General features: G+C 38.7%; 1 protein-coding gene across 4 annotated transcripts in view; it reads right to left on the bottom strand.

Annotated features, from left to right (window-relative positions):
- The window catches only part of kidins220b (kinase D-interacting substrate 220b), a 210,661-nt gene that overhangs the window by 151,361 nt on the left and 43,442 nt on the right, over nucleotides 1–15,858 (bottom strand). For all 4 annotated transcript variants that reach the window (XM_067984236.1, XM_067984238.1, XM_067984239.1 and 1 more), the window contains exons 2-5: nucleotides 3,879–4,027; nucleotides 2,603–2,701; nucleotides 2,391–2,489; nucleotides 1,044–1,142 (exon numbers count right to left, since the gene is read on the bottom strand). In XM_067984236.1, coding sequence (XP_067840337.1) covers nucleotides 1,044–1,142; nucleotides 2,391–2,489; nucleotides 2,603–2,701; nucleotides 3,879–3,986 — 405 coding nt within the window. In that variant the 5' untranslated portion in view covers nucleotides 3,987–4,027. The remainder of the gene's footprint in view (nucleotides 1–1,043; nucleotides 1,143–2,390; nucleotides 2,490–2,602; nucleotides 2,702–3,878; nucleotides 4,028–15,858) is intronic.

Here is a 15,858-nt window from a genome sequence, read left to right as displayed (position 1 = left end):
TGCAACTCTATTGAAAAATCCCACGCGGGTCAAATTTTAGTCAAACTGACTACTCCCTCTGCAAGAGCGGAATCTACCAGCTTAACATGGCAACTACCTTTGTTGGGTTCACATGAATAGAGTTGTCATAACAGCAATGAGTGCAAACGATCGCTGGAACATCAAAGTATCTTTCATTGTCACCAGGACACTGGTTCAGACACCCCCCCCCCCTTTAATCTAGCCTCTGTCCTGTGAATTTAACCCTTTGAAAGCAAAGTTAAGCTCAACAGTAGTATTTTTGACATATATCCCACCAAGCTTTCCTCATCATGACATGGTCTAATAACTCAAAATGTGACAATGGCTTTCTCTTATCCTGATCTTTTCTCTTTCCATGCAATTTGCTACAATTATGGTTTAAAAAAGGACAGGCTAAAAAAAGTTACAAAATTCAAGATCTAAGAAATGTTTTTGGTTCGGTGTCAAATAACAATCAATAGTTAAGATATCGTACATCTCCCTCCCTCCAAATACATGGTCCATCCCTTCTTTTCTCAAAAGATGAAACAAATTCCAGATGTAGGCAATGCCTTCGGTTCTACCAATTCTTATTTGACACCACAACATATTCCAAATCAATAAATGAGTTGAAGTACAATTTCCCCCTCAAAAAAAAGCCCATCCCTTTTCTCAAAAGAACAACAAAAAATTCATTTTTTTTCCCGAGCCTTTGCAGAAATCTAAAAATCACTATTACTGAGACCTAGGATGGGCAATGAGATCCAGTAATTAAACATATTTTCCATGTGGTAAAAAATAAACATTCCATGAAATATTATAACTGATCATGCACTGTGAAGTTTGCATCAATTATTTGCAAATCTCAGACAAATCTTTTCTAGATTTCATGTAGAACTTCTGCTTTATTTAGCTGAGTATAATGTAACATGTGCAAGCCTAAATCATATCCACTGAAAAGCATGTAGGTCAAAAGAAAAGTATGTTATCTCTACATGCAATAAATTGTTGCCTCCACTGTAATTCAGAGACAAATTGCTCACCTGTCCAGTAATATTTGGGTTTGCACCTTTCTCAAGAAGTAGTCTTGAAATTTCTGCATGACCTTTGTATGCTGCCCACATAAGAGAAGTCCAGCCACCCTGCAACATCAAAAATAAAGCAGCTTTTAAAAAGTTATGAAGTAGTTTTCTTCCTCACATAAAAATGACACCCAGTTAGAAGCAGCATGTTGGAGGCAAGTCTGTAGTATCATTAAATAATTCTAACTAATATATGCAAAGATTAGGAAAAACACCCTACGGGTATAATTCATTCATGAGGAATTAATTCAACATCAGACTTCTTGCGCACGTATTACCTCACCCATAGACTAACCCTGACTTTTATAACAATGATCCAAAGTATTTGTTCGGTTCAAGTTTTAATTTGCATGTATCGCAACTGAATACTATCCTGCAGCATTCTCCTTAAAAATGATTGTGTTTTATTCTTCCCACCTTTATATAGTTTTTAAAATAAAGTTGTATTATTAGAGGGAACTCTAGACACCATTGCATAGATACTTTGCTGGTTTAATTAGCAACACATCTTGCACTATAGGATTCAACTTGTCAGTATGAACTGTATTTAGGCTGATATTTTATGGCTGTAATATAAACATCCTAGTAAATAATTTAGAACAAGGCATTTTTCTCTTCTTCCCTTTCTTACTCTCCCTAACACCATTCTTGACTTAGAGGGCAAACAGGCAAATGACTGGTTCAGAGGCTTCACCAAGGCAGAATAAATGCCAAGTTTAATGGAACATCAGCCGGAGGCAGACTCCCCTCCTTCTGAGATGGAATTTGGTCTCCACTTGCCATCACCTCACACTAGCTTCACTGAAATCAGAATTCTAAGTGTGCGAATTATAAGAAGAATTCATATCCCACTTACTCCGTGGTGCAGTATACTCGCACTCCAACATGTTACGCCATGGCACGTTTAAATACCACACACAAAAATTAGCATTCTAAACTAGTTACATTAAAAGCCATTCCCTACAAAAGCATTGGTCTCAATTTTCTTTATCGTGCATCACATGCAAACAGTGAGGGTCTTATTATTGACTTACCTAAGCAGTTTTAATTACATCAGATACAAATCCCTTTGTTAAACCTAATTGGCTGTTAAAAAGTTCATTAAAAAAATACAGCTTGTTCTGATTAATAGTGACAAATTCAGTCTTTATTAACCCCAACCACCAAAAAATAGTTGTCCTCTTCATTCAAGCAGCCCAGAATAGCCATCTCAGACAACTCCATAGACTGTTCTTCATAACTCATGATCAGACATGTACCTTTTCATCACTGCAAAAAAGTAACAGCATATTTCTGCTTTAAACCCACCATATCTCTGTGCTCCAGGTTAGCACTGAAGTTAATGAGCTCGCTCACAATTTCTAATTGTCCTTCCTTTGCAGCTGAAATAAGGGCTGTCCAGTTATCCTATCAAGGTAAGAAAGAATCTCAAGTAAGAGTGATTTCTAAAATATGTGGTTTGAATAAAACACAAAACAATTTTATAGTTACTCAATTATTATTATAGTAAAAGTACTAACAGCATCTTCCAGGTTGCAGTTAGCTCCTTTCTTGAGCAATTCTTGCACTATCTCCAAATTCCCTTGCTCTGCTGCCAGCATTAATGGAGTCTGCCCACTCTGCAATGTAAAATCCTTAATCGGTATCACAAAGGTCCAATGTTCAACTTATTGACAAAATCAGCAAAAATTGAATATATAGAAGATATTTAAGTATTTTTAACATATAATATACATACACACCTTATATCCTTTAGGCATTTTACACCTTTTAGAGCATGTATCAAGGCAAACAAATAGACTGATCAACTAGCACGCCTCTCCAACAGGTTAAGATATTAAATGAAGATTGGCTGTCTCAGCTTAAACTTATTTCTAAGCATGCTTGAACATGTTCTTTATTAAGAATGATTAATGTAGTATTTGAAAATGTGAAGTATTTTGACAGTTTAAAGCTGTAACGCCTCACTTAAAAAAAAGCATTTAACATAACTCTAACTTTTGAGGGTGGATTTGAGGGAGAAAAAGAGGGGTCATTATCCCAAAATTCTACTTAATTGCCAAAACTGTAAAGTTTGTTGCATTTGTTTACCTTAAGAGTGGTCAGTCAACAATGTGGGTGTAACAGACCTCAGGCTCCAGTCTGACAGCAACCTATAATTGTGGTCACACCCACATGACTGGATAAACAAATACACCAAGCTTTACATCACTAAGAGAGCTGGGGAAAGACTCCTGCTCCCAATGCTAAGTTCTCACACAACATTAAAGAAAATACTAGAGTATTGAAGCTTTGAATTTGGATTGTTTGTCTATATTTACTCCAGTAGAAGCTAAAGCAGAACATAGGGAGCGAAGATGATAATGCTGATGTTTCAAAAAAAAGGAAAAAAGTATAAATTAGAAGAAGACTTGTCCTATGCAACTCTCATACACTTTCCACCAGCCAGTTACAGAACAGCACTAAAAGAGGCCTTTGAGGCAATTCATTTGCCCATCCTCTTGGCTAGACTGGATAAGCCTGGGGGAATTAAGCATTTCTAAACTAATGCAAAAGAATTCTAACGGCACCATCAGCTTCCAGTAATTTTATTTTACTTACAGTTACATTTTGAATACAACATCTTTACTTTTTAATTAAAAATGAAAAGTAAAGGCACATGTAACTACTTAAGTTAACAGAAACGTGCATTTTTTTTTAAAAGAAAAGATATCTCCAGTGTATTTTGGTGCCATGACCAAGAATTTTTTGGGGGGGAAAAAAAACCCAGCATGTTTAGTGTAAATTACTTCCTACCTCATTTCTTTCATCCACATCCTTGTACTTCTCCAGCAATGCCTTAAAAGCAGTGATATTCTCCTCTTCAACATAGGTTAACAAGCTTTGGGACGTGACAGCGGCCATTTGCGATGCAATCACGCCAAAAATGTAGCCTTTCACTATATCTACAAAATTAACAAGAATTTGCATTACTTTCAAAATAATGGACAACAGTGGTCAGGGATGTTAAGTGCTAGGAAAATAGAACAGTTTTAATTTCAGGCACCCAATATAAGCATCAAGCACTCCTACATCAGATTATAGCAGAGCTAGATACTGAGTCAAATTTCCTCTAATTTCCTAACAATGCAATTCACCCCAACCTCAAAGAAGCACCCACTACTGCACCATTCATTTTCTGAAACTGCCAATTCAGTACCAAATTGGGGTCGATTTGAACTCAAATCCCAGAGGTGACAGGCAATCTCTAATCCATTGCAGTGCCCAGTCCCTTTAGATTGCCTACCTTGTAGTGGTTTCTTCAATTTTCAAATGCATTCGCCATTCCTCACTGCAAATTAGTTGGCACCAAATCACTTTCTGGGAAGCCACTTAATGCAGCTATCTTCTTTCAAGATATTGAACATCGGCATGCAGCAGTATATAAAACCTGCATACATGAAATGTCACTTCATTTTGACCAATACTATCTAGCGAAACAGAATAAAACACGACCCGCAAGGCTTGAAGGGAACAGTGTGTGGAGGATGCTCCCTTTGAAGAATGATCATCCTAAAATGTAGGTAGTCTTTTTTCATCGTTTAGCATATAAGACATGCATTTTTATAGCTCCCTTCATGTAAGATGTCTCAGAGCACTTTAACAGGGAACTAGGAAGACACTGAGCATGAGACAGGTTGGATTAATGGGCAGGGAGGAACCAAAAGCATGGCCAAAGCGTAGGAAGAAAGGTAGCACGGCTAAGTGGTTTTGGGAGAACAAGGAATAGTCACTGAAGGGAGGGAAGCTCTTATCAGGCAACAGAGGGAGTGGGGAACAAGCAGTAATACAGCAGTGAGACATAAAGCTAGAGTAGATCACTTAAATATGGTGGGCTCAGACAGAGTGGAGGGATTTGAAAATGAGGAAGAGGATCATGAAATCAATGTGCTGGGAGAGTGAGAGCGAGAGCCAACAGAGCTTGGTAAGGACTGGAGTAGTGGGTGTGACGGACTCTGAATGAGAGAACTCAAGATTAACTGGAGTTTGTGATGGGTGCAGGCAGCAAGACAAGAGTTAGCTAAATTGATTGAAGGCAATGGAGGCAAACATAGCATAGGGAGAGGAGTAAGGTACAAGCAAGGAAAGTTCTGGAGGTGGAAAAATGCAATCGTGGATACTGACTGGATGTGAGAGAGAGCGCACAGCTCAGGGTTAAACAAAATGCTACAGCTACAGCACCAACATGTTTAGCCTAAGCGGTTGACTGGGGAGCTAATGTATCTATCTATATATTTATATCTATATCAATTCCTCTAACACCTTTACCCCCATGCCAATTTCAGCCACATTAAAAATTGCTCGAGTTTTTTCAAACCTACTTATATTTGCCTCCGATGGGCTGACTCATCCAAAGTGACACACCCTCAACTTCTTCCTCTTAACTGTAGCTCCAAGCTGTTCACCAGAAGCCCCAGCCCCCCCCCAAAATTGAAATACAATGAATTGAGCTTGTGATAAAAGCTAAACATTTCTGTTTATGTTTTAACATGGTAATGTTTTTTTTAAATTCGGTAATAGTTTCTTTTTTAAAATTCGGTAATGGTGCACACAGGCAGGGTTACAAGTCACCTCCCATCACAGAAATCATATCCCATCTTAGTTTGATCCAATTGTTTCAACAATTGGTCAAACTATCTGAGACAGGTGTCCAAGGGAGGGGCCAGGCCATTTGATTCAAATACAAACATGTTTTGGAATTTGTTCAACTATATCCTCGATTTGGCTGTTCTATTTTTAATTGAACAGTTAGTTATTTAAATGCACTTGTTCCACCTCACTTTTTTTGAAGGTATTTATTAGCCTGTCTTTTTCAAATGAGTGTCTGTCTGTAGCCTTCAAAAGAGATAGTCAAGCCAGAGACCGTCCATAAACGGAAAGAGGAAAAGAACCATTACGTAAGAATATTACGTGTGTTATTGTTTAGCAGAGTTTGCAAGTTATTTATTTTCTACTACACAACGAGCTGGCTAAACTTAAATATAATGAAAATATATGCAATGTTACTTCTAATATCCGCTTGTTCTTTTCCTGCTATTAAATATGTCTGTCAGTTCGAGCCTAAATTATGGGCTTATTCTACCACCTTCTGGTGACCAGGAGGATCACATGGAAGCACAGAATAAAACTAGCAACAGCAATAAACTTAAGAGGGTTGTCTGTTTATTTCCTAGGCATGCCACAAATTCACCTAGACATCTGGGCAAATGAAATCACTCATTAGGGAGCTGGGGCTCACTTAAAAGGAATAGAGAAACCGAGAAAGCCTAGACTGAAACCCCAGAAATAGGCTTTATAAGTATATTCCCTATGGCTATTTCAGCATGTAAATAAACGACAACTGGAGGCCAACCTATAAATAATTAATTCTTAGAACCCCGCACACAGTAAAAGTGCAGAAACCAGTTCATACTTCTTTGAAGTTGGCTCAGGGTCCAGTCACAGTGGGGAGTTTGGCAGCAGTAGGGAAAGAGGATTTTTTTGAAATCAAGTCTCTCATCAGCAGTGGAGAAATCTGTATTATTTAAAAAACTCAAAAGCTGTATTTTGAACATAAGTTTGTTCATGCCACTACACCCTCCTGCCGCCTGTCATTGCTCCCAATCGCCCTACACTGAGCATCCATACTTTACCATCCACTACCAACCTGCCACAAGAAAACTCTTCGTCATTGCAGTTTTGTCAGCAGCTCCCCTCCAAGTACTCCCATACCCAGCCATCTCCCTTCACACTGCCATCCAAGTGTTGCCACATCCGACATGCAGGACCCCTCTCCCACACCCCAGGACTCCCACCCATTCTACCGTACCCCAATTCCCCTCTCCCACACCTGCCAGGTCTTGGTAGCCCCTTCCCAGTGCTCCCAAACATCATGATTGCCCCTCCGTGATTCCACATCCTACAAGCTCTCTGCTAGCACTCCCAGATCCCTATATCCACCAGCATTTACAAATCTCAGAACCACCTTCCCAATACTACCACCCCATATGCAGCCAACTGCTCACTACAGCCACATGCAGCTCCTACAATCTAATCACTATCTGCAACCTGCAGCATCCTGTCTACCATCTGCCTTTGTGTCCTGCACATTTTTTTTTAAAAAGGCAAGAGAGAATTAACTACAGTTAAACTAATTTTTAATTGTAATAAAGTCTCCTGATTTAATTTCCATACAAATATGCATACAGAATTCAAGCCCAAAAATATCAAGAGTAAAAATTTAATATGTCACCAGAATATGTAGCTTAGCATGAAATATATCCTATGACTCATCATGAGCGATGCCAGGGGAGATCCATTAGATAGTCTCATGTCACTCATTCTCCATGCTTCATTACATTACAAATGGATTCCAGTCACTGATGTTGGGCCTGTACAGGAGCAATTACAAATGCCCTCTGATTGATCTCACCAGTTTGAAAGTTGCTACAATTAGTTGGAATTTGCCTATTGAGATTAGCAAAACATCACTACAGTCCTCCAGACCCGACACTATCCATAACCAATGCCACAGTAGATCTCTAGTACCGCAAGTGCATTTGATCATTTTTCCCAAGCACCTTTTATCCATTCATCTGCACAATTCCAAAAAAAACGCTTTGAATGCCACCTTGTGGTGACATGCTATTATCAAATTCAAATGCTGTTGGAATATGCCATTACTGAAAATTTCAACATGGATTGGAATACCATTTCAATTATTAAATGAAATTTAAAGTATTCAACCCAACCAGAGATAGTGTTTCTAGTTTAAATGAAAGTGTGGCAGAGAATGGATTCTCATCAAAATTTGGCCAGGTGAACTGTTACCAACTATTCACCAAAACAGGCCAATCCTCAATCTCATTTGAAATGTCTCCCAATGAAATAACACCAATGCTACATAGAAACATGGGGGTAGAGTTTCCGCTTTGGGCACAAGCGGGAAATTGCGCTGGTTAGGTTACAGTACAAGTTTCCGATAAAATTTATTTGCATAATCACAAACGTAAAATCTTCCATGAACCAGTGCAATCAGGCAGTGTAATTGAATGTAATTGTTTCTTGTTTTTCTTTCCATTAAAAAGTATTCATTGATGTATTTAAGAGTGGTAACCTGGTGCAGTCTTATTAATACAGCTGAAAATGGATTTATCACCAAAAATAAGCATTTTTAAATAAGTGTATACAGTCCACCACCGGTGAGTAACCTCATTTAAAAATCACTGAAAGTGACTTTTTAAAACTATACTGAACCATTTACCAGTTTAATTGGTGTACACTAGTCAGTTTCTTAGTAAATTAAATATTTTTTGATATGAAAAAACATTTAAAACGTGCCTACTAGTGCCTGTGTGCCTAAGAAAATGAGCACAATTTGAAGTGTCTTCCCTAACCAGCACAAACAGCAGTAACTTGCAATGTCGACCTGGGAGCATGGCCAGTTTTGTGGACAGGGCCTGATCAGGGCAAATTGAATCTTAAACCAGCAGAAAAGATCGCGGTAAACATGAACGTAAGTGATTTTGGGCTTAACTCACTTATGTTTAAAATTCCTTGATCTTTTGCACTGGTTCTGATGATATTGCCCGGATTGCACTGATATTATGAGTGGAAACTCTACCCCACGATGTATGAGCTTGTTCTCTTGAGCAGTACTCAAATACAGAGCCTTCTCATCCAAAGAGACGACCACCAGCTGACAATGCTGTTTTTATAGTCAATTATCAGCTGTAATTAATTTTCTCAAACACGAGTTTTTGGTACATAACAAAATAGACTATTTCTATAAATGTAATGCATTTTGACTTTTACTTTGTTTCCAGTGATTACAGCAGTAGCACTTATAACAAAAGGGCACAAACTCAATCAAGATTTCGAAAAGAATGAATATGCAAATTAGAATGTTTTCACACAGACGGTTACTAGAACAGGGAACGCTTTACCACAAGCTATCAAGGCAAATACGATGAACATCATTTAAAAAGGAATTGAATTGATTAAGTATTTGAAAATAAAGATCATAAAATGATACAGGCAACATGTAGAGAAATAGGATTAGAATAGATAGCTCCAGTTGAAGACTTCCTTCACTGCTGTATTTTTAATGATATGAACACCACCTGCAGGCCCAGTGAACTACACAGCAAATGCTTATTGTAAGCAAAACCATTATCATCCCAACGACAATGGCTAGAATCTATTTATTGACAGAATATGGTAAACAAACAGATATATTTGAAGGGAAGAGAAACAAAACCATTGGCCGAATCCTAAAATTCACTTTGACGTGGCCAGTTAAAAAAAAATTACAATGAATTAGAGGACAAAAAAATTAGGGTACAAAGTGGGGGTCACCATTGACCAGAAACTTAACTGGACCAGCCATATAAATACTGTGGCCACAAGAGCAGGCCAGAGGCTGGGTATTCTGCAGCGAGTGATTCACCTCCTGACTCCCCAAAGCCTTTCCACCATCTACAAGGCACAAGTCAGGTGTGTGATGGAATACTCTCCACTTGCCTGGATGAGTGCAGCTCCAACAACACTCAAGAAGCTCAACACCATCCAGGACAAAGCAGCCCACTTGATTGGCACCCTATCCACCACCCTAAACATTCACTCCCTTCACCACCGGCGCACAGTGGCTGCACTGTGTACCATCCACAGGATGCACTGCAGCAACTCGCCAAGGCTTCTTCGACAGCACCTCCCAAACCCGCGACCTCTACCACCTAGAAGGACAAGAGCAGCAGGTACATGGGAACAACACCACCTGCACGTTCCCCTCCAAGTCACATACCATCCCGACTTGGAAATATATCGCCGTTCCTTCATCGTCGCTGGGTCAAAATCCTGGAACTCCCTTCCTAACAACACTGTGGGAGAACCTTCACCACGCAGACTGCAGCGGTTCAAGAAGGCGGCTCACCACCATCTTCTCAAGGGCAATTAGGGATGGGCAATAAATGCCGGCCTTGCCAGCGACGCCCACATCCCATGAACGAATAAAAAAAACAGCACAACTTCACTCTAATTTGAAGTTTACATCCATTGCAGCAACTGGCCACTTAGAACTAAAAATAAATTCAGCTACATTGCATGAAATCATCTGTCAAAAAGAACTGTTAGATTTCTTTTTAAAACCACTTCCTCATCTTTAATGACTCAGTAATACCATACCATATCACATGGTACAATTTATTCAGCAAACTAACAAAAACAAATCCCTGGCTTCAAAGGCTCTAAACAATTGACTACATGCAGAAATGCAATTGAACAGTTTAAACTGTTCAACTTTCTGGATCTGGGAGGTTGATTGATGTGGCATTAACAATGATCACATCGTTAAACAGGTACTTACGCTGTTAGGTCCCAGTCCTAACTTTCTGCGGCGAGTTTAATGGACAATTATTGTGTGCAAATCCAGCAACTTCTTAAAAATAACAGGGAGGCTAAAGGCGAGATGCCGTTTGTTCAAAGCAAACAGCAGAATAGCGTAAATCGACCAGCAAGTTCTGGAGATTTGCAACTCACAGCGTTTCTCTTAATCCCCTGAACTTGCAGGCCGATTTGTGCATTAGTAACAGCGTGCATCGTTAACACGCCGTTATTTTTCCAGCAAAGTCTGACCCTCCAAGCAACACAAACTGGGATCTGCTGCTCTTCATGTCAGTACACACCCACATTACATTAGATCAATGCAAAAATGATAGTATAACTGCATCTAATGACAAAGCATTCTTATATAAAGCATGCTGGGTAACTTTAAGGGAGTAATTGAGAAACAAATCTCGACTCTACAGTGCCTGTAAAACCTGTGCAAATAATAATATATTTTGATGTTGTACTATCACTCCCTCGTCCAACACTAAATTTTAAGTATATTCTAATCCTTCTATATTTTGCTTCCAGGTTATTCGTCCATTCTTTCTCCTCCTCTATTTTTCTGGTATCATACAACACAATCATGCCACAAATCTACACTTATTTCTCGCTCCAAGAACAAAGAATTTAAAAATCACATTTACAACTCAATAAGCATTTTTAGCTGAATTAATTGCATCTCTCTTTTTCAAACCATGATATATTCACCATGATAATTTGACCTTTCAACAAAAGCAATTTATGACAAGGCAATATAATGGCCTGAAGCAATCTGCATATTTAATGTGTATGATGGTAATTATTAAAATGTAACCCAATATTTGGGGCACAAAGTTGTATGTTTTCCTCTGGCTCAAATTAACAAATTTGTGGTTATGAAACAGTTGCAGATTTGTATTCGTTCAAACAAATGAACAGAATTCAAATAGTAAGGTTCTATAAATAGCACATTATCTATGCCTTATTCCAGTGAAGCAATCAACTATCATCCTTTGTGCAGCCATGTTTACTGCATGTCAGGGCAGCTTAAGACCCCTGCCTTATGAAAAGCATTTCAATGTACTTGGAAAAATGCAACCAGCAGACCATAAACAGAACTCAGATTAAAGTTGCCCAGAAGCTAATGCATTAAAAATTAAGGCTTTCATTTCAAATTATATTGCTTCTCAAACAAAACCAAAATAGCATTTTGTGTAATAATTTACAATAGAGGAATTACTGCTCATTGCATCCATTCAAGACCCTTCTTGAAATTCTCTGCATCTAAAAAGAAAACAAAATACCAAAAATCAGAGGTTAAAAATATACATTAATATAAATGAAATAAACAAGCAGCATCAATAACAGCAGCTGTGATACAAAATTCAACCTTTGAATAAATAATGCATGAGTAGGGATGAATGCTATACCATATCCAATTATTTCAACTCTTCCCTACAGCTCATGTGATAGTAAGAAAGATAAAACCATAATCAAGAATTGTTTTATCCCCCACTGGCAAATTGTGCTTTTATAAAACCACAAAGCATAGTGTTCTATCCATTAAAGAATTCCCATTGAACTTCTAATGTTAATTTTTTTTAAAAATCTGTTTATAATCTGCAGCCACCTCTTGCTGTGTACACTTCTGGAACATTGACAAATGCATTGCACAAATTATCCTGAAAGCAGAGAGCTACATCAGCTAGATGAAGATGCCAAAAATGTCAAAAGCTATTTTTACAAAGATACAAAGCTGAAATGACATCCCAAAACACACATTATACAATCCTGAAGACTATTTTGTTCATCTTAGTGAGTGCACTGTTTACACCAGAAGAGAGGGTTAATGCCTAAATTTGAAAATGCAGCATGTTAGACACAAAATAAAGGAAAATACGTAAATGCTGGAAATTTGAAATATAAACATGCATGATTAGTAACTAGCAAGGATGAAATGTCACAATATTCAAATATAAAATACTTGGATGAAATTGTTTTTTTTTGCTTAGAAACAAAATCATAACTTGCATAAACAGGATTCAAAAATGTGAAGACATTAAACTTATTCAATTTCCAGTATTTAAATGAAAATACTATGCAATAACCTGAACATTTAAATGTGCTACAGAGATCTGAATCAATGCTACCTTTGCACCCTACTTTAATGCCTCAGAATTACAATTGGTTTGAATTTCATTTGCACAATATCATGTTTATTGCATGTCAGGGCAACTTAAGACCTCTGCCTTATGAAAAGCATTTCAATGTACTTGGGAAAAATGCAACCAGCAGACCATAAGCAGAACTCAGATCAAAAAGTTGCACAGAAGCTAATGCATTAAAAATGGAAACTTCATTTCAAATTACACTGCTTCTCAAACAAAACCAAAATAGCATTTTGTGTAATAATTTACAGTAGAGTTCTAATTCTACCTTGTAATGCTTTTCTTGGGAAAGAGAGAGAGAGTCATCACCAGAACTTTCCAAACAGGCAGCAGTAAAGTGTAGGAAGTAGATTTTTATCTGCCATTTAGAAAAAGGGCCAAGTTCCAACCACTTTTGGTGGTGGTCAGTATTATCACCAATCGATATCATTCTCTTTTTAGTAACTGTAGCCACTATTAGCCAGAAACAGGAGAAAACAGAATACTTCTTGTTATCTCCATTTTTCCTGCAATTGCTCAGTGTAAGTTCAATTTCCTGCCTACAGGAATACTTCCTACACAAGAAAATTCTGATGCATTTTAGCAAATGTTACTTTTAGGATAAAAGTCACAGACCATTAGCAAACATCCAGCTTGGGTTAATAATGCTGTAATTTCAAATTCCAAATGAAGTTAGCTTTCAAGAAAGTGATCCAGTGTCAAAATAATCTGATCATATGCTATTTCACTAATTTTATTGGAATAAAGCAACCATTTTATATTAAACTGGTCATTTCTATGCTAAAAAACATATAGAAACCAAAAGCTACCCCATCTTTCTCATTTACTGTTAGATAACTTTCAGTGGTTGTAAATTATGGTTATTTCTAAAAATAGTTTTTTAAAAAAAGCAATCACCCAGAAAAATTGTATGAAAGACACAGAATATAAAACTTAATTTTCAAAATCACTAAGACCAACTTTGCTTTGTCTATAATTCTTTCCGTCACGAACTATCCTTATTTCCTCTCTCAAATTGAGATTTACAATTTAGTACCAATTTGTACAATGTTATGAATAGCTCTGTGGTTTGGAACCACACCAACTAGAAAAGGGGCTGTGGCTACCCAAACTCATTTCATTGGAAACACTTAAACCCACAGAGAGAATATATTCACCCTTACAGTTTGTTCAGGATGCAAAACAGATCCCATAGCTGAAAAGATACTGCACTAAAACAACTTGCATTTATATAGCACCTTTAACGTAGTAAAATATCCCAAGGCACTTTATAGAAGCGTAATCAGACAAAATAAAATTAACACTGAGCCAAAGAAAGAGAAATCAGGACAAAAGCTTGGTCAAAAAAAGGTAGGTTTTAAGGAGCATCTTAAAGGAAGAGAGAGAGGCAGAGGGGTTTAGGGAGGGAATTCCAGAACTTAGGGCAAAGGCAGCTGAAGGCATAGCCGCCAATGGTGGGGCAAAGGAAGTCGGGGATGCATAAGAGGCCAGAATTGGAGGAAGGTAGAGTTCTCAGAGGGCTGGAGGAGGAACATAAGGATGAAAATTTTAAATATGAGGCGTTGGTGGACCGGGAGCCAATATAAGTCAGCAAGCACAGGGGTGATGCAGAGTTTTGGATGAGCTCGTTTACGGAGGATGGAAGATGGGAGGCCGGCCAGGAGGGCATTGGAATAGTCGACACTGGAGGTAACAAAAGCACGGACGAGGGTTTCAACAGCATACGGCTGAGGTAGGGGCGGAGATGGGTGACATTAGGAAGTAGGTGGTCTTGGTGATGAACAGGATATGGAGTCGGAAGCTCAGGGTCAAATCGGACAATGAGGTTGCGAACAGTCTGTTTCAGACTGATTGTCCAGGGAGGGGGATGGAATCGGCAGCTAAGAAAGGGAGTTTGGTAGCAGGGGGCCAAGACAATGGCTTTGGTGTTCCCAATGTTTAATTGGAGAAAATTTCTGTTCATGCAATACTGGATGTCGGATAAGCAGCCTGACAACACAAAGGCAGTGGAGGGGTCGAGGAAGATAGTGGTGAGGTAGAGCTGGGTGTCATCATCGTACATGTGGAGCTTTACTTTGTGTTTTCGGATGATGTTGCCGTATTTTCGGATGCCGTTGATGGGCCGAACGGCCTCCTTCCGTGCTGTAACCATTCTATTCTATGATTCATTCTATATTGCTGAGGGGCAGCGTGTAGATAAGAAATAGGATGGAGCCAAGAATAGATCCCCGGGGGAATCCAGAGGTAATGGTGCGGGAAGAGAAGCCATTGCTACAGATTCCCTGGCTATGACTAGATAGATAAGAATGGAACCAGGCGATGGCAGTCCCACTCAAATGGACAATGGAGGAGAGGCGTTGGAGGAGGATGGCGTGGTCAATCTTGTCAAAGGATGAGGAGGGATATAGCACCACGGTCACAGTCACTACCCAGTCAACTCAAATCTTTCACTTTGTATTAAACTCCTGTTAACTATTAAGTACAATATCTTTGAATTTTCAGTGAGAATAACATTGCCTGTCAATAATCAAATGTGGTTTTACTTCCTGTACCTAGTGTGCTTGGCTGTCTGCCACCAAATCTGGTCTAACCATCTTATTATTGTCCCTCTTTCTTAAGCTAAATCAGCACCAGGATCACCCAGGAGAGCAGAAAAACTCCAAATTCCTCGAGCACAACATTCATGTGGGCATACATGAGACAAGATAGGGTGCGCTCAGCAGCCGCCCGGAGTAGTCGGCGTGGAGCCCGTGCAATTTTCATGGTCAGCCCTAATTTAAATTAATCTACTGAGGTGCCAGCGTGAAACACACTCCAAATAAGCAGCTCGCCAATTAGTAGGGCAGGAAATCTGGCAGGACAGCTGCTTCTGAAAGGCCTGCAGTGTTTTTTTTCCTCTTTTTTGAGATTTAGGCCTCCCTTTTATAAGGAAGGGGGGAGATCAGGGTGTGTTTTATGTGCAGTAAATCAATAAAACCAAAATAAGTATCAAATAATAATTTTATTATATCGATCCAAGATGCACTCCAGCCCCTGCGGTGCCCACCGGTTGCGCCTGCAGTGCTAATTGTATCCATTTGATTTAGAGCAATTAGTGTTAATTGTATTCAGGTGGTGTGGATCAATTGGGGACTCTTGTATCCATTTATAAGAGAGCTTCTCGAGGGTGTGGAGGGGGTAATGTGGATTTCTGTGAATAAAGGCTTAGAAGCAACTGAAGATCA

This window comes from Heptranchias perlo, chromosome 5, assembly GCF_035084215.1.
Source record: "Heptranchias perlo isolate sHepPer1 chromosome 5, sHepPer1.hap1, whole genome shotgun sequence".
Taxonomy (NCBI): domain Eukaryota; kingdom Metazoa; phylum Chordata; class Chondrichthyes; order Hexanchiformes; family Hexanchidae; genus Heptranchias; species Heptranchias perlo.
Note: the sequence above shows the minus strand (reverse complement) of the source record. Positions and strands in the feature narration are given on the sequence as shown.